The following is a 26,038-nucleotide window of genomic DNA, read 5'->3' as shown; positions in this document are numbered from 1 at the left end:
GAACTGAAAACTGCAATATTGTTAGTATTTTAGGTATGCTGAAAATTTTCAAACTAGTTTGCAAGTAGATTTGAAAGAGGGTGCTTCTATTATTGCAGATTCAGTCTTGGGGAGGATTGTGCTAGCTCCAAAGCACTGAATTACTTTTCTCCCGGCCTCGGCGGCCGCTTTTCGATGGAGGCGAAAAGCAAGGCGCCCGTGTGCTGTGCGATGTCAGTGCACGTTAAAGAACCCCAGGTGGTCGAAATTTCCGGAGTCCTCCACTACGGCGTCTCTCATAGCCTGAGTCGCTTTGGGACGTTAAAGCCCACAAACCAACCAACCAACTTTTCTCCAACTTCCCCAAGGCTACTGTTTGCAGGTTTTAGAAAATAGATTGTTCTTTGCTAGTGACAATCACTTATGCAGATCTAATGCGCCACGATCGAATAAACCTCTGTTACTTTACTGCGCTGTTCATTCAAAGCTTGAAAAACGTGGCGCTGCATGCGTCATCACGTATGAAGTCAGAACTTTCGAAATCTCGCCCGCACAGTTTAACGCCACAATTGGTCCCCAGATGGAACGCTCATAACAGGCTGTCTTTCCCTGCTCAGTATGTTGCTTTGTGGAGGGCACTTTAGAATACCCGAAACTTCAGAGGCAGGTTGATGACTATGTCTGCCGCAGGAAAGAGAGAAAAACCTTTCGAAGTGCTTCTGTATGTGCATAAACTATCACTTATTGTCAGAAGGGTGGCTAATAAGTTAGGAGTTGTTTTTCCAGCCCACTTGATGCTGTCTCGCTTGTGTCTCGCTCTGACCGGCTGGCGGCAAGACGTTTGTAATATCAAACACGAAATTAATTTTTTTTTTCTTGTGCTTTGGATGTGGCATGAGAGACTCAGCTGTGACACTGTTTATGTAGACCAGACAGTGCGCTGTCAGACTGTCAGGGAAAGAGAGTACGCTACATCCCTGAACTTCTACGGTGGCTCAAACTTGTCTTTACATTGGAGTATATACAAACATAACAAGCCTAAGAAACAACAGTGCCATCTGGCTTTTCTCTATGGTAGTTTGGGCGCCTTTCTGACAGGCTTGTCCGGAAAATTGTGGAAGCTCACATGATTAGGACAACTGGTCCGAGCGCGTGTGTGAATAAAGCATTAGTTGCCTTTCATAAGAGGGAAGCTAATTTTTTTTAGCGCTAGATAACTGCCATTAATTTTTGCTGGTAAGCTTGATTGTTCGGTTCTCGCCTGTATTTCACGCTTCAGGTTTTATGTTGATCTATGGTGTCTGATGACGCTGATACGGACGTCAACCCTGCAACGTTTACAAGTGCGGTTTTGTCGCTAACTCTGCGTCTGCTTATGTTTAGCTCCTCAGATTGATTCCACTTTGCTTCGGCACAGTTTAAAGTTTGCATTGGTTTGTGTGTTTCTTTCGTTGAGCCTGTTCTGCGCGAATTTTTTCATGAAATGACCTTGTTCTATCGGACTCTCCGCAGGTTCGAGAGGAACGCTTTGGCTGGTTGTTTTTATTCACCAATCATGAATTTAAATTTAGAGCTTCTAATGTATTTGAACTCCTATTTCAACGGCCACGATTTTCAAGAGTAAACAACTGTATGGCCTTCTGCGGGGATGATTGGGTCTCTAATAATACATAATCATAGTTAAATATATTAAAATTATCCAGTGGACTTGCCGAACACAATAAGAATGGTATGACGCTCAGAACATGGCGCGAAATATTAGAATTTGTATTTTAGAATTTATATAGACACTACAAGTGCAACATATATGCGCATCTTCTGACTGCATTCTTGCAACAAAAATCAAGCATTGAAATAACAATAAAAAAAGTTATTTTGCATGTGTTTCAACCTGCTTCCCCTTCCCATTGGGCACCACTCGTCAGCTATTATTAAGGGAAACTGATCTCTCGGTATGACATTAGCTACTGCGTTTAGAGTCGTCCTTTTCTTTCAGTAAAAACGTAATTTTCGGGAAGTTTTTTTTTGCTATGCACAAAAAGCACCTGAACTAAATGTTCACTTTTTTGACCACTGACTTTTACAACGGTTTCCCTCAACTGGCATTTTTTTGGGCCCGTTTTCTAGGCCATTTATTCAAGCATACTGTGACTCCTTGTAGTAGTGTAATGTGACGTGAGATCGTGCTAAAAAAAATACAAATTCAGAAAGAGTTTTTACAGCAAACTAATCACTGGGACTAACCTCACAGTTCTGCATCAGACACGCATATCTGAAATGCGAGCAAATGGTTCTTCACTGTCACTCTCCGATCAGGCAAAATGGCCGCCTTTGTATTGTGGTCGTAACAGCAGGGAAATCTGGACAAGCGCGGTTTTCAGTGGGGAGCTGTTTACTACCGACTTTTTTTCTGATTTGTCGGGTTAAGCTATACTATCAATATAAACGCAGCTATACCCCCGTCAGGCTCATATGTTTGGCTATTAATGCTTTTGCATAGTTAGAAATGTTCACCATTGATTTTCTAATGCAGTCATAACTACTCGGTGCGAGCGAATGAGAAACTTTTCACAGAATGGCACTGCTGTGCATCTGAAGATTAGACCATTGCAATCCACATTTACATATTATTTAAATAGCAATATCCTACAATATTCAAGCGGTGCCTCGAAACTAAAATTGATGCGCAATGCTTATATACAGTTTTGTAAAACTGATCGCAGTTTCACAAACACACGTTCATGTTAATAACCATGACCTATTCATGTGCAGGCCCGAAAAAACATGAAATTTTAGTACCGTTTATAAACTTACATTGAAGATTAAAGAAAAAAAAAGAAACAGTGCGTGGGATAAACAACCGGGTAAAGCTACTGGCAATCAACTGCTTGCAGAGGAACGCATTTATCTGTGTAGGACAAGTGCCGCAACAAGAACGATTTTCACATAACCGCACTAAATTGTAATGATCCTTGCCATGTCGCATAGGTTTACAGGAAAACCGGCATCGGCGATAGGGCTCTGTCTTATTTCGTCTTCCGTAAACGTTATCGTACTAATTGTACGAATGTCTTTAAGTTAGTATCGACACTTGGGATCGCCTATATGCTTGAAACGAAAGCTCCACACGCGCGATGCGCTGCCGCGAAGGCCGCTCCCCACGCCTCCATCTGTGGCGTGCGCTATCACGTGACCAGTAGCGTGATGCCGTCTGTCTTTTTTCTGCTTCCTCCCCTCTCCTCCTCCTTCTCCTCCTCTGACGGCGCCAGTTGCGCTAGGTGACGTAGTATGCTGAGTTAAGGCATACAGTTAGAGGTACATAAGTCGTCGGTTCGAATCCCTATCCCAAACTAGACTCCACTTTGACTAGCAGATGGATGCTAGCGGGAAGCGAAATGGTGCGACGCCACTCCTGAACGCTGCACAAAGAACGCTTGTGTCGTAATTTTGGTGCAAAGAGAGGGAAGACCTGGCGCCCCATAGAGGTTCGCCAGTGAGGCCATACGCGGACACCCCATTTATGGGTACTGGCGTTTGCCGACATCGGCAGCAACTGCCACAGCAACCCCAACAAAACAAGGATTTTCGCTCGGTGAGGCCTGCAATGAGGCTAGCAAGGATGTGGGCTTAAACCATTCCAGTGATTACATCCTGTAACAAGGACATCGGGCCTAGCGCTACCACATCTCAGGATTTTGTTAGAGACACAAGTCCGAAAGTCCCGGTTAAAGGGATAGTGGGTGAGAAAAGGCTAGAGCTGTTAAACTTTCATGGACAGTGAACTGTCTAACAAAGGTTTCTCTTTTGGCTTTAGCACGTACGAAGCATGGGTTTTCAAATGATCTGAATGGAAGCAAACGGAGCTTAAATCGCGAGGAAGATCTCACTGCGGGTCACAGTGAAATACTGCAAATGCAACAGAATTTACAAAGAAAAAAAAAGGCGGATTTAGCAAACCTTGCTCAGCAATCGTCCTCAGCGAGTGGCGCTAGTGGGGGCAACCTTGCACATTGTTGGACGACTCTTTTGCAAATTATTAGAATGTAATTGTAAAATAGCTACAGTTTGCATCGATTGAAGTGTGTTTTCAAATTAACGGTGTTTTCGAATTGCCTGCGGCCTAGTGCTTTGTTATCCCCCGACGCGGAAAGCGCGCTGTGAACGTCGATGCTATCACGCGTACTGTACACTTGATGCGAGCACCTGGTGTAGAAAGTGCGCATCAGATACAATGGTTTCTGGAAAGGTGCCATATAATATCGATATGACATGAGGGATAGGTTCTGGTAAACTCAATAGGGCTTTAATTGGTAATAAGCAACACAACCTCGCTAACGCGTAGGGAAAGGCCTTCAAGGGCCCTAATCCTCCAAAGAGAACGTTCGCTGTGCCTTCGCGAAGATTCACAGTTTAAGGCGACGAATATGCGCCAGTTATTTTTTATTATTATTACAGAAGTAATGCAGTTTTGATTGTTTCTGTGCGCTATTGAGCTCCCATGGCTTAGATTTGACATTTTTGAGCTTTGGATCAGCTTTGTCTGTGTTCTGGTCAGCATACCATCCCATTTCCGCTCAGAGTCTCAGGTCAGATCTCATCGTTGCTTAAATAAAATGCTAGTAAGAATACGTTCAATATCGTTGTCATTTGCCGTATTGTTTCATAACTATTTTCCGCAAGTTTAGGTATTTATTATTATAAAAAAAGCGTCCTGATTAAAAAGTGTGCTGTTGCTAGGATCTACTTTATCTCAGACCTTTAGTAGGAAACGAGGTCTTCTCAAAAAATGGTGCTAGAGCTACTCTCAGGCACCTGTTTTGTATGAAAATGTGGTCTTCATGTCACCACTACCAAGACGCGTGGACAAAAAAGTAAGACAGTGCTATTGGCGCATTTTAGCAACAGGCTTTGTGCAAGGTTAAGTTGGCGCTCCTTCACTGGCGCTCACGAACGAGATGATCACTTACATGGCAGACTTACAGAACACAAGCAGACCCTTATTATATATTGACTTAATTCCTGTCTTATAGTCCACTGCTCTGACTCGCAATTCTCGATAATAACAAGGTCGTTGTGTCGCTTGAGCTACTGACTAAAGGAAAAAAAGATTTTTATTGAAATAGACATCGAAACAAATCTTAATATTATCTCGCCCGGGGTTGATCTTTTTTTTTGGGCAGCTGTAGCTGGGTAGCTGTCGACCGCTATTCGCAAGTTTTCGTACCTTTGATACCATTTTCACACAACAACGTCAAGAACAACCAGAATGACGTGCGTGCTTTAAGGAGGCTCTACATTTCGCTCATTATTCATCTTTTCTGGTCGACTTCAAGTGAGTGACGCTATTGCACGAGCAACACGGTGCGGCTTATAAAAGGATCTCCTCTACCACGTTTCCAACACACATGGGCCTCTTGATCAATTGCGGCGCGCCGCTCGCCTTGCTGAAGTGTCACAAGGATGTGAAGGAGCAAGAATACGAACAAAGAAGGCGGATTTGAAAGACGAAAATCAGAACAGAACGCAAAACTGAGAGACAAGAGCTTCCCTCAACTCCCGATACCTATGTAAGGCCACTACTCCGCTACGCCCTACTGTGGAGCGAAAAAAGGTTTCGCAAGTGAAAAGTGCTGCTCACGTTACCTCTGAAGCACAGGGAAATAAAAGGCGATCGGTGCAGCGCTTTTGGTGAAAATATTTTCTGCGGAGTGAAAGGCTTTTTGCTGTTATTTTCGTGCGCGAGCCACACGCGCGGAAATTGTGCCGCGGCAACTTGGGGGGGGGGGGGGGGGGGGGGGGGGTATTAACCGAAAACAGCGCTCCGCTTCAAACACGAAAAAGAAAAAGGAACAAAGCAGAGCTCTCGAACGTGGGATACGGCGGCCACGGTTGGGCGTGCTGATTTTTAATATCGGCTGCACAAACAACAGCCCCCGCTCTCTTTACTATACGTGGCTTCCTCCCATCACTCTCGGTATAAATCAAGCTTTATAACTTTCTTTGAAATGCCAAAGCCAGCTTTCCCAACTTCCCATGCAATGCCGAAACAAACGTTTGCGTGTATGGACACGCTTACGTTTTCTCTCCCTCTCTTTTATAGTTTCCACGTCTCGAGAATATCTCTCCCGCGTTCTTTTTATGGGCTTTCAGAGAATTGTTTTTTGTCTCTTTGTTTAACTTCCTATTGGATGCCATTGGTAGCATGATGTTGATGGTAATACTGCGTGTCCTTGTTTGTTTTTAGCAAGAAAAGGGTGAGAAAAAAAAAAAAGACTGACAAAGAGAGGAGCACAGAAAAAAGAGAGAAAGTGTGATTGTTAGAAAAGCAGTGCCAATGACGCGAAGAGAGAGCATTAAAAGTTAGAGGACAATGCTTTTTCGTTGACGACAATAAGCGCCCCAGAGAAGCAGTACTAGTCTTCCTATCACAAAGGAAACACTGAGAAGGGATTAGTTCTTTCTCACACGCAAAGATAAAATCTCTCCATGAAGGGGCATTGACTGGAATTTCGAAGCTGCCGCATTCTTGATGTGGCCACTCCCAAATTAGCAACAATCGCATTTTTTGTCTAAGCTGGTGAAGTTTACCTGAAGCGACTGAAGATATAGAAACGTGGAATAATATTGTTACCTGGAAACGCGGTACCAAAGTGATGTGCTCACTTCCGAAATCGTACATGTCGCCCGCCTAAAGCCATATTACTCCCCCTCCACATCGCACGCCTAATACGCACCGGGACGTTGCCTTTTGCCGAGGGGGGTAGTGTTACCTGGAAACGCGGTACCAAAGTGATGTGCTCACTGACGAAGAGGACGACACAAAGCGTTGAGAAAGAGGACGACGCTCGCAGAGTGGACACTGCACGGCTACTGAAGTCTCAGCGCCGAGTTCAGCCCATCGCAGTGCTGTTACATTAAGTGCATCCCCGTAACAATATGATGAATCTTTGACGGTTCATCATCTCTTCTGTCATCTATTCCCCTCGCCGGTTTTTTTGCTCTCCTTCCTTCCTTCCTTCCTTCCTTCCTTCCTTCCTTCCTTCCTTCCTTCCTTCCTTCCTTCCTTCCTTCCTTCCTTCCTTCCTTCCTTCCTTCCTTCCTTCCTTCCTTCCTTCCTTCCTTCCTTCCTTCCTTCCTTCCTTCCTTCCTTCCTTCCTTCCTTCCTTCCTTCCTTCCTTCCTTCCTTCCTTCCTTCCTTCCTTCCTTCCTTCCTTCCTTCCTTCCTTCCTTCCTTCCTTCCTTCCTTCCTTTTTCTTTCTTTCCTTCTTTCCCTCATTTTCTTTCCTTGTTCCCTCCTCACCCTCTTTCTTCCTTCTCTCCTTCCCTCATTTTTTTCTTGCTCCTTCCTAACTTCATACCTTTCTTAGGTTCTCTTCTTTTTATGTGTTTAATACAAAATTCCTGTTTTATAGACCGAGTCTGTAAACACAATGAATTCAGCCGTGTTTGCATTTTCTCTGTAAGAGATGTTAAATGGCGCAGCTCGAGCATAAACGTTCTTAGCGTACATGTGCCAGCAGCTCGCCAGCATCATGATGCTTCGGAGAACGGGAGTTCGAACATTTATTCTGCTTCGTAACCGTCTAGTAAACAAGAGAAAAGAAATGATAGCGAACACCAGACGGTATCCATCAACGAGGATCGAAGAGCGCTGAAAGCAGGCAATCTATCGAACAGCGTTGTTATGGTTGAGGCACCTTAGCTCTGCTGACCGCATGGAAGGCAATCGGCGCACGTGCCGCAGAAAGATAGGAAACTCTCCATGCATACTAATGAAGAGTGCAGCACAAAGAGAAGGACGGGGCCCTCGCTCGCAAGAAGAGCCATCGATTGCGTCTTCAGAGGATAACTCGCGAGAAAGGAGTTGCTATTGAAGTCGGTGCTTGGAGATTGGGGAGATTGAGACCGGCTGTCAATTCGGAGCGTGGAGGAGAGAACTGAGTGACCTTGTAGATGTCCGCATAAACCTTTCTCCCCCTTCTCTACTCCGATGTCTATAACGTTAACACAGAAGCCATTCCGGAATACTCTGCGAATCTTAAACTATAGCCAATGTCCCTAAATAGAGAGACTTTCTGCCGGGCGTGTACGAGAGTACGTAAAGACCAACAGTCAAGCGAACCCAAAACCTGGCTTTTAGACATTCGGGGCTGCCCTAACTTCACATTCAGCACCCACTTAAGTTTTCGCTCTCTCTCTTTATTTTTACTAACACACACACACACACACACACACACACACACACACACACACACACACACACACACACACACACACACACACACACACACACACACACACACACACACACACACACACACACACACACACACACACACACACACACACACACACACACACACACACACACACACACACACACACACACACACACACACACACACACACACACACACACACACACACACACACACACACACACACACACACACACACACACACACACACACACACACACACACACACACACACACACACACACACACACACACACACACACACACACACACACACACACACACACACGCACGCACGCACGCACACACACACTCACACTCACTCACTCACTCTCTCTCTCCCTTAAACAAAGCAGGAATGCAAACGTCCACGCCCAATGGTGGTGCATGCAGCACCGCCAGCGCAGCGTGGATGGTGCTGTTTCCTTCTGCCGCGAATTCAAAGCGTCTATGCTTACAGTCCTTCGTAAGAGCAGGGCAGAGCGTCTCGGCAGTTCAGGCGAGATGCTTCTTTTTCTCTGCTTCTCGCGAAAAAATGAACTCGTAGTAAGCCATCGTGCAGAATTTCTTCGACTCCAGAAAAAACGCAAAGATAAAACGCATTGTAAATGCCTCCTGTGCCTCACTGGATTCGCCTGTTGGCCACTATCTCTGTTACTCACCATTCCCCTGCACACTATCGTTCAGGCGGCTAGTAAAGGAACCGTTATAGCTTTGTGGTACCTCGTTTAGTTATTGCACCTTCTCCCACCCCCCGCCCTCACCTCATCTTTCCCTCTGAAGTTAGTGCCTTGAGCGTACAGACTAAACGCTGCCCGCGCTAGACCGGGAAGTGGGTTACAAAACGTTCGTACAATTTTCAAGAATTCTTCATGTGCATTTCCTTAAGTCGCTGTTTCTATCGATGTTTGATGCCCCGTAATTAGCATACGAGGCGCTAATTTATGCCGCTAATTGAAAAGCGCCGACCTAGAGCTGGAGCACGATCGTGATACTTTCTGGGTAGCTTTAATTTCAAGCACAGCTTGTGAACAAGAATCTGCTGTGGCACCGGTAAAGTGCAGAAAACGCATACGTGTCTGTGCGAAACGGGAACATGGCGCGAATTCTTGAAAAGAAAGTGGATGCTGTGTGTAGTTGAAGGGAAAACGTTTTTCATGCAACAAGCAATGAATTCGCTTCTTCAAAAGGGAAGTAATCAAATCGGTGCGGGCAAGCATGGTTTAACTGAAATGAGGATAGTTTTAATGGACAGCAGCTTATTAGTATTGTTTAATAATGTTTTACTGCTCTGGTTAAAGAAAGACAGTTATTCTGAAATTATTATCAGAAAAATGTCGAAATTGACTACCAGCAAAGGTGCCCGAATATGTAAATTTTTTATTACTAATCAAACACGAACCGACGCTTAGCTTCCATGGCAAAATAATGAACCGCAGATGTGCTTATTTGAAAAAGCACCTTTAAATTTACGTGATGTAATATTGCCGCGAACTATTTAAATATTTATATGTTGTTTTTTGACAGCCACTGGCATGCGGCCTTGTCACTGTGATTCTAGCTCGTGGACCGATTCAGTGTATTCCGTGTTTGTTCATGCTCGTTGTCGCGAGACGAGGCTTTATCATTTTTTTTGTCCCGCAAGATGCGTCTGGACGTATCTCGAAGATTCCAGTCGCTCGCGTGTGTTTCTACAATGTTCCAGGTTCAAAGTAATGCCATTCGGCTTCTGCTCCGCATCCGCGAAATTCCAGCGAGTACTAGATACCGTAATGCCTGCTTTAAAGTGGAATATTGTCTAGTGTACTTAGATGACGTTGTTGTTTTCTCTTCGACCTTTGAAGATCACCTACAAAGTCTTCGCACAGTGCTCGATGCAGTCAAGTCGTGAAGGTTAACGCTCACAGCAGAAAAGTGCCACTTTGCTTACGAGGAGCTGTTGTTCCTGGGCCATACTGTAAGCAAGAACAGTGTTCGTCCAGACCCCCCTCAAAAAAAAAAAAAAAAAAAACAAAAACAAAAAAACGCAGCGATCGCGAAGTTTCCACAGGCCGGGAACAAGAAAGCTGTGAGCCAATTCCTCGGACTATGTGCGTATTACCTCCCGGCCTCGGTGGCCGCATTTCGGTGGAGGTGAAAAGCAAGGCGCCCGTGTGCTGTGCGATGTCAGCGCACGTTAAAGAACCCCAGGTGATCGAAATTTCCGGAGTCCTCCACTACGGAGTCTGTCATAGCCTGAGTCGCTTTGGGACGTTAAACACTACAAACCAAACTATAGAAACCAAACCTATGCGCGTATTAACGACGATTCGTCAAGAACTTCTCACGCCTCGCCGAACCTTTGAAGCTGCTTATAACGGCAGACGTTCCATTTGAGTGGGAAACTCCTCAAGCAGAAGCCTTCGAGGAACTGAAGCGCCGCTTACAGTCCCCACCTGTTCTCATTTAAATGACAACGCTGAGACTGAAATTCATACCGACGCAAGCAGCGTGGGTACATAGGCGCCGTCTTCGTTCAGTGGAATGCCGGATTAGAAAAAGTTGTCGTTTACGCTAGCAGGTCCCTCTTGAAAGCGGAAACCAATTATTCGACGACTGACAAAGAATGCCTCTCGATCATCTGGGCCACGTCGAAGTTCGTCCGTACCTATACAGTCGACCATTCAAGATAGTAAGCGATCACCATGCGCTATTCTAGCTTGCCAGTTTGAAAGACCCTTCCGGCCGCCTAGCACGGCACTCGCGGAGGTCGCGCGACAAGATTCGTCACGGAGGGGGCGACCAGAACTTGACGCCAGCGACCCGTTTGAGGTAGTTTGAGAAAGTCGCTCGCTGACCGATTTCTTGCGACGCGACTTCAAGTCGCAAAACTATTGAGCCAATCCGCAGCGCTTCTGCCTCCTTCCAAAGCGGGAAAATTCAAGAGGGCATGCGCGCGTGTGCACGATCGACTTACTGCACCCGCAGTTGTTAGACACACATGTTAAGGAGCAGTGCGTGAGTGAAGCGTACTAATTCGCGTTTGTACTCGTATTCTTGGTCATGTGCTCGACACTCGGGCATGAGGCGATTTCGCGATCTGCTATTTCGCGAGACCGCAAACAACGGCGCGCACACCACATCCGCTTCCGTCTTTTTCGAATTAGAGCGCTTATGGCTGTCGAAACATTGGCATAACCATAAGATCTAGTTCCTCGCTGATAATTGCACATATTCCTACTCGAAATGAGTCTCAATTGATCTACCCCGAGTTCGATAGCAGAGGCCGTAAAGGCGCGAAAGTCGGCTCTTCGTTCAAATCTCATTTCATTCGGAGAAGGGGTTGTCGTAAAGCGAGTCGCACGCAGGTGTGAACACTCGCTGTCGATCGGCGCTTGTCGCGTATCTCTCCCTCTTTGACGAATCGAGCCACGCGCCCTCCGCGAGTCGCCAGTGTGAACCACTCTTTACGCCTACAAGAATTCTATATCACTATGGTGTTGTACAAGTCTGGTCGCAAGCATTCTGACGCTGACTGCTTGTCACGAGCCCCCGTTGACGCGCCTCCGAAGGAAGACGATGACGACGTTTCTTGGGACCGGTAAGCACCACCAGTCTTGCAGAGCAGCAGCGCTCGGACCCTCTGTTGAGAGACCTGGTGGATTACCTAGAAGGCAAGAAGATTTCTGCTCCTACGGTCATCAGGCGTCAGCTGTCGTCCTTCCCATTGCACAACGGAGTCCTTTGTGAAGACGAATTTCGCACCCAACAGGGCCGCATACCTCCCTGTCGTGCCTAAAGAACTCCGAAAGAACATTTTGCACGATTTTCACGATGAGCCGACAGCAGGACATCTCGGGATGGCACGCACGTTGCATCGAGTGCAAGAGAATTATTATTGGCCGCGGTTGCCGGCAGAAGTTGCGCATTACGTGAAGACGTGCCGCCAATGCCAGGGACGTAAGACGCCTCCGATAAGATCTGCCGGGCTACTGAACCCAATGCCAGCCCCGACCAAGCCAATTCCACAAATTGGAATTTATCTCCTCGGCCCCTTCCTGACTTCATCAACCGGTAACAAGTGGGTCATTGTGGTCACCGATTATCTCACCCGCTACGTCGAAGCAAAAGCACTACCTAATGGTACTGCAGGAGAGGTCACCAAGTATTTTGCCGAGCGCATTCTCCTGCGACACGGCGCCCCCGAAGTGCTTATCACGAACAGGGGAACAGCATTTACGGCGGAACTCACTCAAGCCATTTTGAAGTACAGTCAGACAAGCCATCGGAGGACGACCGCCCACCACCCGCAGACAAACGGACTCACGGAACGTCTGAATAAAACTATCGCGGATATGCTCGCCATGTACGTCGACGCCGAACACAAGGCCTGGGACGCCATCGTTCCGTATACGCGTCTTTGCGTATGCCGCGGCCGTTCAGGAGACGGCGAGAACAACCCCGTTCAAGCTTGTGTACAGCAGGCAGCCCACGACAACGCGCGAGGCGATGCTGCCGCACGTTAAAGAAGACAAACTTGACGTCGCCACCTGTCTTCAACGTACAGAGGAAGCCCGAAGACTCGCCCGAATGCGCATTAAAGATCAGCAACGAACCGACGCTTGACGTTACAACTTACGACGACAAGATGCTGAGTACAAACCGCGAGATGAAGTCTTGGGATTGGACGCCAATTTGCCGCCGCGGACTGCGCGAAAAGCTTTTACGCCGATACTTCCGCCCCTACAAGGTGCTTCGCCGACTCGGACAATTGAACTACGAGGTCGTTTCCGACGGCGCGACCGCATCACAGCGGCGCCGAGCGCACCCAGAAATTGTGCATGCTGAACGCCTTAAGCCGCATTACACTCGCTAAATGCTAGTCATGCTTACTTCCCAATGTTTATGTTAATTCATGTCTATTTATTTTGAAACGTCGAGGCGATGTTTTTTTTAAGGGGGCAGTAATGCGGCGAACTATTTAAATCTTTGTTTGTTCTTTCTCGGCAGTCACTGGCATGTGGCCTTACAATGGTGATTCTAGTGCGCGGATCGATTCCGTATTCCATGTTTGTTCATGCTCGTTGTTACGAGACAAGGCTTTATCATTTTCTTTGACGCGCAAGATGGTTCGGGACGTATCTCGATGATTCCAGTCGCTCGCATGTGTTTCTACAATGTTCCAGATCATGCTGGGCTATTTTTCGGCTTTATGTAAATCTTTCCTCGCCACCTTTAAATTCAGTGCTGACAAGTGAAACTGTCATTCTTTCTTCGACGACCGACGAGCACGTCTGCTGCTATGGCCGCCGCCAATTGCTTAATTCTTTTGCGAGCGCAAGTCAGCCCAATAAAGAGTCTCTTCAGTGCACTCCCAGACTTTTCATTTGTTGTCATCGATCTTGAAATCACCACGTGACAATATTGAACTTTGTCGAATAGTAGGCAAGTAAATATTAACGACAAAGGCACGCCTTCGGTCAGTAAGATCATCGACTGAGGGAATGCGCAGCTACGTGAGAATGAAATACATAAGGGGCCCCATTCTATATGCTTCCATTTTGCATTCCGTATTCATTAGGTGACCTGCAAATAAGGCACTTCTGTTGGGGGACTAGGTCGCAGATTTCAAGCGTCTACGGAAAGCGTCCGCCCCATTTCTTCATAAGCGACCGTACCTCAGTGTTGGTTCCATAAAGCAGCCAGTAATTCGCTAACGCGTGCGGCGAGTGGTGATGGTTGTCATCGACCTCAGGATCCGCTATCTTTTGATTCCTGTGTCTACCCGCTTGCTGCTTTCATCTGCTGCTGCGGTCGTGCTGTAATCCAGTCAGGCAAATGGAAAACAAAAGATGGAAGCACATGGAAAAAATCCTCGTCTAAAAGTAGGGCACTGTACTGCAGCGCAGAAATTTAAAGGATGCTGCATAAACTACGAGCGTATACTGCTTTCAGCAAAAAAAAAAAGAGAGAGAGAGAGAGAGACTCGCATCCTTTCTGTCCATATTGACGTTGATCACGCTGCGAAAGACGCTTTTATCGGCTAGAAAACTGGCTTTAAAAATGTTTCCATCGGTTGATCCAATTTGCTGGTGGGCAGTACCTAGTTGGCTGTTATTTTTTTATCTCCTCTAGTGAAGTGCTTCCCGCAAGAGATGCCGGTTGACACTGCAGATGTGATTGACGGTGTAGCGTATCCTTTGAGGTCCACGTGCGGAGGAGGGTAGACGTACGCATTTCACTCGAAACATTGCTTGGCAATGGCGACAAGTGTTCTTCATTTTTCCAGTTCAAAATAGCTGTGTTTTCGGTGAGAGTATATACTCAATGGGATCAGAACGCGGTACCGTAGCAGCACAGTCTAATTTTTATTTCCTGTTTACCCACCGTGATCCTTTTCAGAAATCTTCCTTTGTCGTAGGGAATATTGAACAGCCCTAAAATTCGCGCACAGCCGCCGGGTTTCGGCGTCTTCGTCGATGAAGTTTGCTATGCACTGGCCGCATACAAGAAAGCTAATGCTTGTAAACGAACTGCTGAATATTGGATATGCCCCGAACTAGAGTCGACGGAGTTTTCGAATCGATTGCGAAAAATTAATGCACGATATTTTTGTTTCTATATCCCTAATGATCTATATGAATGATTAAGCAGGTATAAACATGTTTATCATAAAATGACGTTTAGCGTGAAATAACGCGTATCAAATAATTATAAGTTGGGCAGAAACTTTTTCGCGAAGAGATATTAATACGCTCAAGTTGACAGCTGCAAATGCTTGTGCTCGCAAATGTTTATGCTCGCGCAGATTCTCCCTAAGCAGCATACTGTGAGCCCTACGATTACTTCTTTACTTTATTAACTTTACCTCTAACTATCCTTGTTCATACGTTGATAAGTAATTTTAATTCACTATGAAGCTAAAGCCATCTTCGGAACACGAATCACAACAAACGACGTGCGAGTGTTTTTATGCCTTTTATTTTATGCCCCACGTTACCTAAAACAAACACACTTTATGCATCGCAACCATTGTGGAAGCAAAATAGATAAAGCTTCAAGAGGATTTGCGATTGTAAAATATTTAGCAGTAGTAAGCGACCATTACTTGATAACTCATGTCTTAATATGTAAAGTGAGCATTTGAGAAAAAGAAAAAAAACAAACGAAAAACATGCGAACTGAAACTTAGTCAATACTCTTTAAAAACAAGTGAATTCATGCTCTGAACGCAAATTGGCTTCTGTTTACCTAATTAGGATTTATTCCTGCTCTTAGAACACATGCTTCATGCCACCGTACCAAATCACATGAGCGCTTCAGTCAGCGTTGATGCGCATAAATCTGACAGTATCGCTCATGACCTTCTTCTAGACACTTTAAGCACCGCCGGTTATGCCTGCACCATATTTTCGTGCTTTTCAGGTCGAGCGCACTACCATGCTCCGTCTCACACAAACCCTCGCACCCCTCTCTACGCACTCTTTTACACGCGGCGCATCCTTGAGAACAATCGTTTCACAAGGGCTTCCTTCTGAAAACAGCTTTACAATACCACGCAACTTAAAGAAACTCCCTATGCCCAGTGTCTCCTCTGTGGTGCACGCAACACTCAACGGGTGATGTCGAGGACAGATTACAGCCAGTGATCCCCCTAGTCGAGACTCATGTCGCCACTTTAGGCTCACGTCCACTTCAAAACATCACAATCCAATCTTCTCTCCCTCGCAAAATACCACAGGCAACACATCCTCTCCTCGAAATCGTAATGAAATATCGTGAGATCTTCCCAGTTCCCCCATTTCGATGCTTGGCAGACAACTACAAAAAAAAAAAAAAAAGCCCTCGCAGTCGACCACCATAGCAGCCATAAAAAATTTTATCGTGTCACCTTCATCATCAGGCGCATTGCCAAACGTCATGTTGGGCTCTGCGAGGGTAAGCGAAACAATTTATATAAGCCCGACATTTATATAAAATACTTGATGCTATCTCTTATATCAGCCTATCTCAAATCGAACGTTCCAAAGTCAGTCTATGAGGGACGCACTTGTGGAGAGCTCGGAAATTTCGACAATCTGGATCTGTTTAACATGCACTGACATCGCACAGCAGATGGAAGCCTTGCTTTTCGCCTACATCAAAAAGCAGCCGCCGCGGCCGCGATATAATCCCGCATCCTTGAGTTCAGCAGTAGAGCGACCTAACCAGTTAGCCACTGCGGGGCCGAGATCAAACTTGCATTAATAATCATATGCGAGGTTTCCCACGACATCTGTCGGTGCATACTACCTATGTACTCATACATGCAACAGGGTTTTTCTGATAGACGCGGAGCTCATACACCTACAGGTTCTCGGCGCTCATGGCTTCTAGGTGATTGGCAACTTTTTGAGCAAGCAGGTATTTATCCGCTCAGTTCCCCCTTCTATTTTCGGCACCTCTATCTCTTACCCTAATTTACATTTTCTCCAATACCATGAAGTGTCCTCTGCCATCTCAACCCGGGCCAACATTGAGCGAAGCTATCCAGCGTGCCCAACTCAAACAAAATTGAATAATTACACCGGTGCGGCTCGCACCGTGATCTCTCTCCCTCATCAGTCCCAGAAGAGAACCATCAGCGTCAAACCTTTCTTTGTCATCCTCGACTCATACCCTGAAAGTGTAGTCAGTAGTGCTGAACATTAAGGAGTTTGCATGGATACAACCTACCTTTACCGCATGCAACCCACCTTAACAGATTCCCACAGACCAAATATTCGAGCCCTTCAAAATGGCAACATTTCTTCCACACTCCGCAACAAGTAAGAATGTACTCAAATATGTTGGTCGACATCCGTCTGTATCCAATTGGCTCGCGGCCATACCCAGGCCGCAGGCAACAAGCTTGTGAACCAGCTAGCCCGAGATATTTTAAACCGGGTGCCTGCAAATGGTGGCCATCGGAAACAGCAAATGAAATTCATCTTATTGTGGACAATCTCCATGAGAACAGGCAAAACATTTCCCCTTCCCATCCTTCTCTGTCCACTTCGTCCATTAGAATCTTGCGTCAAATTTGAAGTTCTGCTCACAGGATTACATCTACCGTCCTGTAAGTATTCCTAAATCTACAGTGTTCTCAGCATGCTGTAACTTCCCTGAAACATGCATCAATTTAGCCCGCTGACTTCTAGAAAGCTCCAGGCCCCTCACCTCCCCATGCCCTCTTTCGCGAAGCGGCTGGCTCGCCTAGGATCAACTGCAAGACCATCTGGACCTCCTGCGCAAGGCCCGCTTCCTTCTTGGCCCCTTACTTTGGGAGACCAAATAAAGAAATTTTATAAAATACTGCTAATAACTGCCTGGCATTTCGTTAAAATGATTAACCCATCAAAATTTTGCGGTGCTATTACTGCCATTTTTAGGCATCTTTAAATACAAATGTTGAGTCATCCTTTCTATTGTGACTTACTGTGACGTTCTATTGCTATTATGACGTTCCATTGTGACTCCGTCCTGCGCTGAAGCCAATGCACTGGCCAACGCGGACTGTCTGCCTACGTGATTACATTTGCGCCGTGCGAAGTCTGCTCGAGGGCAACTGTACTGTTTAACAAACGAGACAGATGCGACAACATTCCGACCATTCCTGTGTGTTATTTCATGAATTGATAAAAGATAAGGTAAAGAAAAAATGAGCTTTTTACACGACGCTGAAGACCATTGAGCCGCATGTACAGAATACAGACTATACATCCGTGACAAGAGCTTCGAATAACCAGTATCATACATTTTTCTTTGCACGTTATCAAAAATACTAAAGCTACCCTGATTATAAAATCTGTCCTCCTTATCATACTGGCATCAGCTTTGGAGGCTCTCATCTCTTTTACTTCCCTTCCCCACACACAACAGCCATTTGGGCTGAATTATTCAAGGGCTGGTCCTATAAACCGGAGGCCTAAAAGTTTATAATCCTTCCTGAGAGCATCGAGAAGTATACCCATAGTTTATTTCTACCTTCCTTGTAGTACACTGTAGTTTTTACCACACCGATTATTGCTTTCAGTGCGTACAGCTTTCTGGCTCACACAGAGCACAGTCATGAGAAGTTGAGACATCAGTAGCACCTCCTATGCCGGGGGAGCTATTGAAAACCACGCAAACTCTAGTCCTCCACCTCGCAATCAACACTGCATTAAATCTATCATTAAGACAGACGTTATTAAACAATGATCTCGACGAAGGGATGCGTCGTCAATTTCGAAGCCCAGCGATCGCTGCCCGTATCGTATCAAAATGTCCAGAATATCGTGACATTCGACGAAGGGCTCTCGCAGAATTTTCGATTTTCGTCCACCCGGTCTACTTCGTCGACTGGGTCCTTCCTCAGTCCCTCAACTGCGCGGCTATCGCTATGCCCGGGGCAAAGCTCGGATATTTTGTCTATGCAGGCCCAAGAAAAAGCTTTATGGCAGTCGATGCCAAATGAACCAGCACCCGCCTTGATTCGCCGTCGCTGTGGTGGGGCTAGATGCCCAGACAAACGTCTAGAGTAAAGGTGCACGCTTTTCATCCGAAGACGCGGTTCAACAAATCAGTACTTGAACAACCCTCCCGTTGCATGCAGAGCTGCGTAGGTATTGAAGGGTGGGCATGGATTATCTCAGTAATGTCAACGCTCTCGTCTAACAATGGCCGTAGATGTTTTCCCACTACTGTACGTAACTTTGCAACGGGGGGTCTAGTGCCAACAGTATAAACGTAAGCAAGTAGACATAACCGAGAGCAGAGTTTTGCGTCGGCTCGTTTACATTATTTGCTCTAGCTTCAAACACAACGTTATCATTTCTCTCTGTTTTTAGGCGGTGTCACGTTAACCTATGCACTCAGTTCAATCATCAACCAATACCTCCGTAGCGTGCCGTTTGAGTGAAAGCCACAATCTCGTCATTGCTTCGCTTATAAAAGTACTCTAAGAGGATAGGAGACATGCGTGTGGTATTATGAGCTGCGCGGACAGCTTTAGAATGCACGTAGCGGTAGTAAAGCCTTGCAGTATTTCAGGCCTGGTTAGGGCTGAAGAATAACATAGAGTATGTGAGCGTGGTTGCAATTGTGGCCAAAATATGTTCTATGATAGCAAACGAGGAAATAATTAGAGTTGCCAAGTAGTTGAAATCAAGTTAATTTCGTCTTCTGAAAGTGAGGATACATGGAGAAGGTGTGTGGTTAGGGAGAAAAACCTTATTTATTGTATTTGATTATGAAACTCTCACCACTTAAGCAGGAGCCCCATGCACATTAGAGAAGCTAAGAAAAGGAGACTTACAAAAAAAAAAATGCTCGCGCGTAATTTACATAGTCTAAAGATCCAGTGACGACAACATGGGAGAAGGCCAACGTGACAGCGTGTTACGTTTCCTTCGAAGGCAACCGTCTACTGCGGGCTTGGAGCTAGCTTTCTAAGCTCCGTCTTGAGAATAAATGTTTTTACTTACCGGAAAAAGCTTAAAGATGGCGAAATGCTTCACAACACAACCCTTTCCACGTTCCCATCCTGGAACTGGGATCGTGACGTTTTGGAAGTATTGTGAGAAGATGGTCATGAGAATTATGCTCCTGTAAAAATAAAACAAAGCAAAAGTAACAAAATTGACGGGCTGTTCCGAATGCCACAGGGTTTGAGTTCACCACAAAGCTATATCGTTTTGAGTCTTCTATTTTAACTGATCGAACCTTCCTCATGATATAAACTGGAGACATTACAACGCAGTTGGGTCTGCTAAGGGGTTTCTGGATTCGTTTGTTTTTCTCATTTTGACATATTATGCACCTACTTAACTTTGGCGCTAAGAAAAATAAGAATCAAGTGTTACTGAGGAAGAACGAGGTAAGGAAAGTTTTTTTTTTTTTTTTTTTTTTTTTTTTTTTAAGTACACCTTGTACTGCTATTGCGAATGTCGACGTGGAGATGAAATAGCCCCGAATTATATTGCTCTCCAAGAATTATATCCGCGCATCATACAGCTGTTTAATGTGCCTTCGAATGCTCTTAGGTGGGAACTTTCATCTGATGTTTTTTTTTTGTATTCCCACTCTATAAAAAAAAAAACCGTTTAAATAAGGTAAATATATTATGTAATGTCATTTCAGGCATACGTACTGCCTAAGCCTTTACCACACACATGCAGTTCAAAGAGCTTAAGTGTTAAACGTGTCAAAGAGCATAAAGAAAATAAACTCGAATAAGAGATATACCAAAAGACAGATTGATTTTTTTTTTTGTCCTTTATAATGCTCTTTCTTTCACTAGATCACCAGGCATAAAAGTGAAGGCTTTTTTTTTTTTTTTAAGAAAACGTCATCGCACCTTTTGCAGCATGTGCTCTTGGGGCAAAGAAAGTGAATATTCGTTTTAACATTCTTCGCTTTAAGCTTTAGGTGCATTCTTCCTGACAGGCAGCACACAATTTGGCTTGCCTGATGAGTCCTTTGCAATACCAGGCGACGAAGCAGACTCGCGTTCAGAGATAGCAGTGTCCGCCCTCGCTGAGTTCGTTAGCGCTCCAAGAAGGTGCACTAACTCGGAGCGATAGGAACTTGCACACCGGTGCCGCGGCTGGTAAGCTGCGCTGTTTGCGGAAAATGCAGTCTAATCTGAATTGGAACTTCTAGGCGCATCTAGGACTCTGCTTTGAGTACTTATGACGCCGTTCAAACGCGCTAAAAGTTATACACATGTCAATGAGACGGCGGCTCCGGCTGTAAGACAAGCGAGCACTCAACATGAACGCGCAGCCCCAGTTGCCAGCGCTGAGCCGGGCAGCCTCCTCGAACAGCGACAGACCGACCAGGGCGATGCAGGGCGCAATCCCCAGTGGCGTTACCCAGCGTAGCAGAAAGCCCACGATGCCTGTGAAGCCCAGCAGCACTTCGAACGCCGCCGATGCGATGATGGCCCCGGAAATCTGCAGGAGAGTCACAAGAAAGAGGGAAGCGCCTGTATTCTCATTGTTTCTCACATCCTGTTTGCATGTCATGCACCAAAGGCACCAGAATAAGTGGAAGCAGATAAATGAAGGGGAAATGAGGGTGCTCGTTATAATACACGAAGGAAAGAAGCCAACAGTCGGCGAGGCCAAGGAAAGCGTTGGGGATGGTACTTTGTCATTTTCTTTAAATTTTTTACTTCGGTAATTACATAAATTAGTAATGTAATCTGTTTAGAGGAAAGATAATTAAACACAAAGTAGAAGGAAAAACAACGTGCCGATGGAAGCTCAGTTGCTCAGTTTCTCCGGTGCTCAGTTGGAAGAGCACCGGAGAAACTGAGCAACTGAGCTTCCATCGGCACGTTGTTTTTCCTTCTACTTTGTGTTTAATTATCTTTCCTCTAAACAGATTACATTACTAATTTATGTAATTACCGAAGTAAAAAATTTACAAAAAAAAAAAACAGTACAATCTCCAATGCTTTCCTTGGCTTCGCCGGGTGTTGGCTTCTTTCGTTCAGAATAAGTGGTGTCACACAAGTAACAGAACACCCGCGGACTATAAGACTTTAGGTTCGTTGCTCGAGGGGCCGAATTCGAGAAGCGTGGAGAGAAGCGCTGCCTTTTTTCTCCACTCGCATCTTCTGCACTTATTTGACGCCCTTTCTTTGCTCGCTAAACTTAGCGGTAACGCAGTAGACTGAAGTCATAGTATTGAGAGAGTTATTATACCCGCTCGAAACCTTACGTGTGCTATAGCAGTTCAAGTTCAGGATCGCGTCAACGCATTGTGCTTTTCAAACAAATTGAACGCTCAGGCAATGTCATGATGTAGATGTGATTGAAATAGCGAGACAAAGCTGCTTCGAGCTGTTCGATTTATTAGCTGTGGTGGCTCAGGGGATATGACGTTGGGCGGTTTGTACGTGGTCGCGGGATCTAATTTCGGCCACTGTAGTGATATTTCAGCGCCGGCGAGATGCCAAGTATTGCCGGCGTGCTGTGCGCCATGTATGCTGTGTGCGTTTGTGCAGCCTAGTTGGTGATACTAACTGGAAGCGCTTCAGAATTTCTCTCATTCACTCACACCTTCTTTCACACTTTCCCTACAGCGTGTCCTACCTTAAGGAGGTACATAATGTTGCTGGCTAGTAACGCTCAATTGATGCATGAAAATTACTATTAAACTATCGCCAAGGGTGCTCATTAGTACTAATAGGGACAAGTCGCAAATAATGAAACAAAGAACTGCCTAGAACTGAATGCCGATCAACACATTTCAGACAGAAAACAAGAGCAGCAGGAAAAAAAGAATAAAAAAATGTAAAAAGAAACAAGCAAAACAATGGTAGAAAGTGCTACCGAACAGAAAAAAAAAATAGACGCAACAGAGCACCCATGAATCAGCGGACGCACATTGTGTTCCCACCGAGAGATTATACATAGAGTTAAAACAATGTAACAAAGCAATAAAGGATTCTAGGCAGGCCACGTTAAAAAGAGGGCCGCACGGGACCACAGACGTTCGTCTGGCGTTGGTAGTTTCCCGATTACGCTATCGCTATAGCGGACGAAAATGCAAAAAGGGCTCAAAGAACACAAAACTAGCACTCATTCGGCTCAACGCCAACCTATAATGACCACTTCCGGGTAGAAATGAAGAAAAATGATGCTCTTAGACTCTGTAACCTTGCGCAACTGCTAAAACCGAATTTTAATGTTTCCTGACAAGTTCATGGAGTCTGGATTGCTGATTAAGATATTCAGGATAGGTAGCGAGCAAGGCTAGATTTAGAAAGAAGGGTTAAAGTGTTTTTTTTTTTTTATGAAAAAGTTCTCATTCAAGGCAGAATGGTGCGATCGATCCCTGCACCCCCTTAACTCCTCTTGTGATAGTAGTTTCATTGAATTGGTTATCTCTGTATAAATATGTTGCGCAAAATAAGCTTAGTGTCACGAATAAAAAAGTAACAGTAATTATTTGCCACCTTTGCGGGGTTTCTCATTTCCATAATGGCTACAATGTGTCAACTATAAACCTGTGTATGAGGACTATAAAGATAATTTATTGGATGCCGTTGCGTAGTGCATTTAATTCATGCGCCCGAGGGTTCTTTTCAACTAGGGGCGTTCTCCTGAAGGGTTTTCGACCATTGACCGATAAAGCCCCCATTTTGGTGACTGAACTCTGCGGGCTTAAGGCTACCCTTTGCAGCCGCTTGGCCTCGGTCGAGAGCCAAAAGCTATCATTTAGAGAGCTTAGAATATATCGTTTAACAATGTGGTTTTTGAAGCGCAACGATATGAACCGGCACCGATAGAAAAGGCACGCTCTAAGTAGACGCCTGAAAATATATCCGATGGAGTGAATCAGTCTGTGCTTATAGCCATGTGCCCTGATAAATTGTCATATGATTGAATAATTCTTGTACCTAATAGATAATCTGCTTTACCAGGTTGTATGCGGGGTCCCGCTGTATTAAGCCCTCTGAGGAGCCAGCTTAATGCCCAAGTTTCATTTTCGACGAAAGTTTTGATTTCTTCAAATACTTGTGGCCTTGGCAATACAAGGCCAATAAACTTCCCTTTTTGTTGTTTTTAACTGTTTTTGTTTTGCAAGCCTATTCAATGGTATTTCATTCGTAGCATCACAGCGTGTAGTTTTGAGCCCTAAAAGACGCGTAAAAATATGCACAAAGCGGTAGGTTGATGGCTGAGGCGAAAGGGAATATTGTCCATTATGAGGCCTATCAGCGGGCGTGTTAATGAGCCCAAAGCAGATATCGAAATATTACCTGTGCCTGGAAATATATTTCACCAGCAAAATGATTACTGCATCGAAAACAACCATACTGTGAGTCAGTATTCAGAAAGATGTTCACAATTCGAAAGCAGCGAGTCCACATCAAACTTGGAAGCATGGGATATCTGCGCACAGCATGCTCTCAGAATACGCTCAGAGGCAATGGACGGATGTGGTCATTTCTGTGTTAAATTGCGCTGAAGCTGCCATACTGCGGGATAGATTTCAGACAGGAGAGCGCACGCTCGGCATGGGAAAATTGCAATAAAAAGAAGGGAAGCATTGAGATTTATGCACCCAGTTTCGTTCTACGTCACAAAGCAGAGAGACGCGAAGGGTTCTCTGGTTGGGTGGCTTTCTCTCCAAGGCTGGCTCAAGAGAGCAGACATCTTTCTCTCCTTCTTGCTCTCATGCATTCCACGGCGAGTTTCTCGACTTCTTTTCGTTTTGCATGCGAAATTGCAGCGGCGATTTCGTGCATGACTGCATTTCCCATTTCTACCCTTCTTACTTGTGCGCCCTCATTCAAGCAAATTCTGAAGAAGGTTTACAACGCGAGTAGATTTATAACTTGGTCAAGCCAACAAATGGCAGTGGCTTTCTTCTTCAGAAGGTCCTTATTGTTTAGCGCAATCGACTATTTCGCATTCTTATGTTATTCCCAGCATTGGGCGCACGGCCGCGTGCATATATCTGCTAGGAATTCTATGGACGTTCCAGTCCTTTACGGGCAATAAGATAGCAGAAAGTTTTATTTTAACTTCTTGGCTTTATATCTTATCTCCTTTGGAGGCATTGTTCGCACGATAATATTATGAAACGTCTGAAACAGCACCGATGAACGCTTATTATTGCTTATTATTGATTCACGAAAAAAGAAAGTAAGTTCTAATTGGTTTCCTTAAAACAAGAGGTTCTGTAATTACATCTGGGCGCGAAAAATCCCAAAGTGTAGTAGCTAGGAAAAGAAAAACGTCATGTTTAACGATACACAATCGTAACAGTAAGTTACTACAAGATAGAATGGACTAGGACAGTTCCCGAGGAAGAAATAAATTAAATAGGATGCGGGAAGGCAGGAATGTTTACCAGAAGGGTCTACTGCAGTTGGCAACACTGTATTGGGAAGAGGGATGAAGAGACTGAAAAAGGAAATTCAGAAGGAAAGGAAAGTACAGACAGAAAGTGCCGCTCAAGCCAGCCGCTATCACCTAGCCTGAAGGCCTTGAAGGCAGCTAGACCTGCGGTGCTACACTAAGCAATATTACATCCTTTCGAGATCAACGACGACATGTAGTCAGTTGCCGAAGACGCAGTTTTACCAGCGAAAGGACAAACTGCGGGAAGAGGCAGCCCATATGAAAATTTCGAGCAGTAAATATTTAGCCCGTGGTAGCAAGGAGACAAACGGAGGGATGAACGTAGTCCCCGCTTTGTTGCACGCTCCCTGATAAACTTTGATGGCATGTTTGCTGCTTATTTCATGTATCGAACTGCGCCCTTCTTTAATCGGAGTAGGCGATACTACGCAAGTAAGAAAACATTATTTGATAAAGCCACTCATTGACTAGAGCAACCTCGCTGTCCGGGCGGAGGCCAGGACTGCTGCTTCAAAAAATGCTTACTTCCATCAGAGTGAACAGTGACTGAGGATGCGGCGGTACGTGCACGTTCCAACCGCATATGAAGCGAAATCGTGCGGTGCGCGCAAAGGTTATAGATGATTACATTTCACAGCTGTAAGTATCGTTTTATACTGTCTGGAACCGAAGCGGTAATTCGAAGCGCCAAACAGTCGAATTTCGTCGCGGCATCGTGCACTCGATGAAGGCTGGTGCTGTATCGCCTTCGCCGGCGGAAAGACGGCATACATTCGCAGAGCCAGCCACAGAAGGCCGAGCAGTGCGCCGCCGTGAGGGACCCACGTTCAGAAGGCTGTAACCATCACGGCAGCGCCGGCTGCGAACCAGCATGAGTTCACAAACACGTGGCTCGATCATTCATTTTTAAAATCAAGAGTTGTTAAAAAAACTCGTCTT

At 45.4% G+C, this 26,038-nt stretch overlaps 1 protein-coding gene across 2 annotated transcripts in view; it reads right to left on the bottom strand.

Moving 5' to 3' along the window:
* Positions 1-26,038, bottom strand: part of LOC146203179 (solute carrier family 23 member 1-like) — a 117,304-nt gene that overhangs the window by 10,779 nt on the left and 80,487 nt on the right. For both annotated transcript variants that reach the window (XM_084588548.1, XM_084588547.1), the window contains exons 7-8: positions 20,991-21,172; positions 19,703-19,823 (exon numbers count right to left, since the gene is read on the bottom strand). In XM_084588548.1, the coding sequence (XP_084444674.1) occupies positions 19,703-19,823; positions 20,991-21,172 (303 nt within the window). The remainder of the gene's footprint in view (positions 1-19,702; positions 19,824-20,990; positions 21,173-26,038) is intronic.

The sequence above is a fragment of the Amblyomma maculatum genome, chromosome 1 (genome assembly GCF_055883805.1).
Source record: "Amblyomma maculatum isolate TAMU_Amacu chromosome 1, ASM5588380v1, whole genome shotgun sequence".
NCBI classification, from domain to species: domain Eukaryota; kingdom Metazoa; phylum Arthropoda; class Arachnida; order Ixodida; family Ixodidae; genus Amblyomma; species Amblyomma maculatum.
Note: the sequence above shows the minus strand (reverse complement) of the source record. Positions and strands in the feature narration are given on the sequence as shown.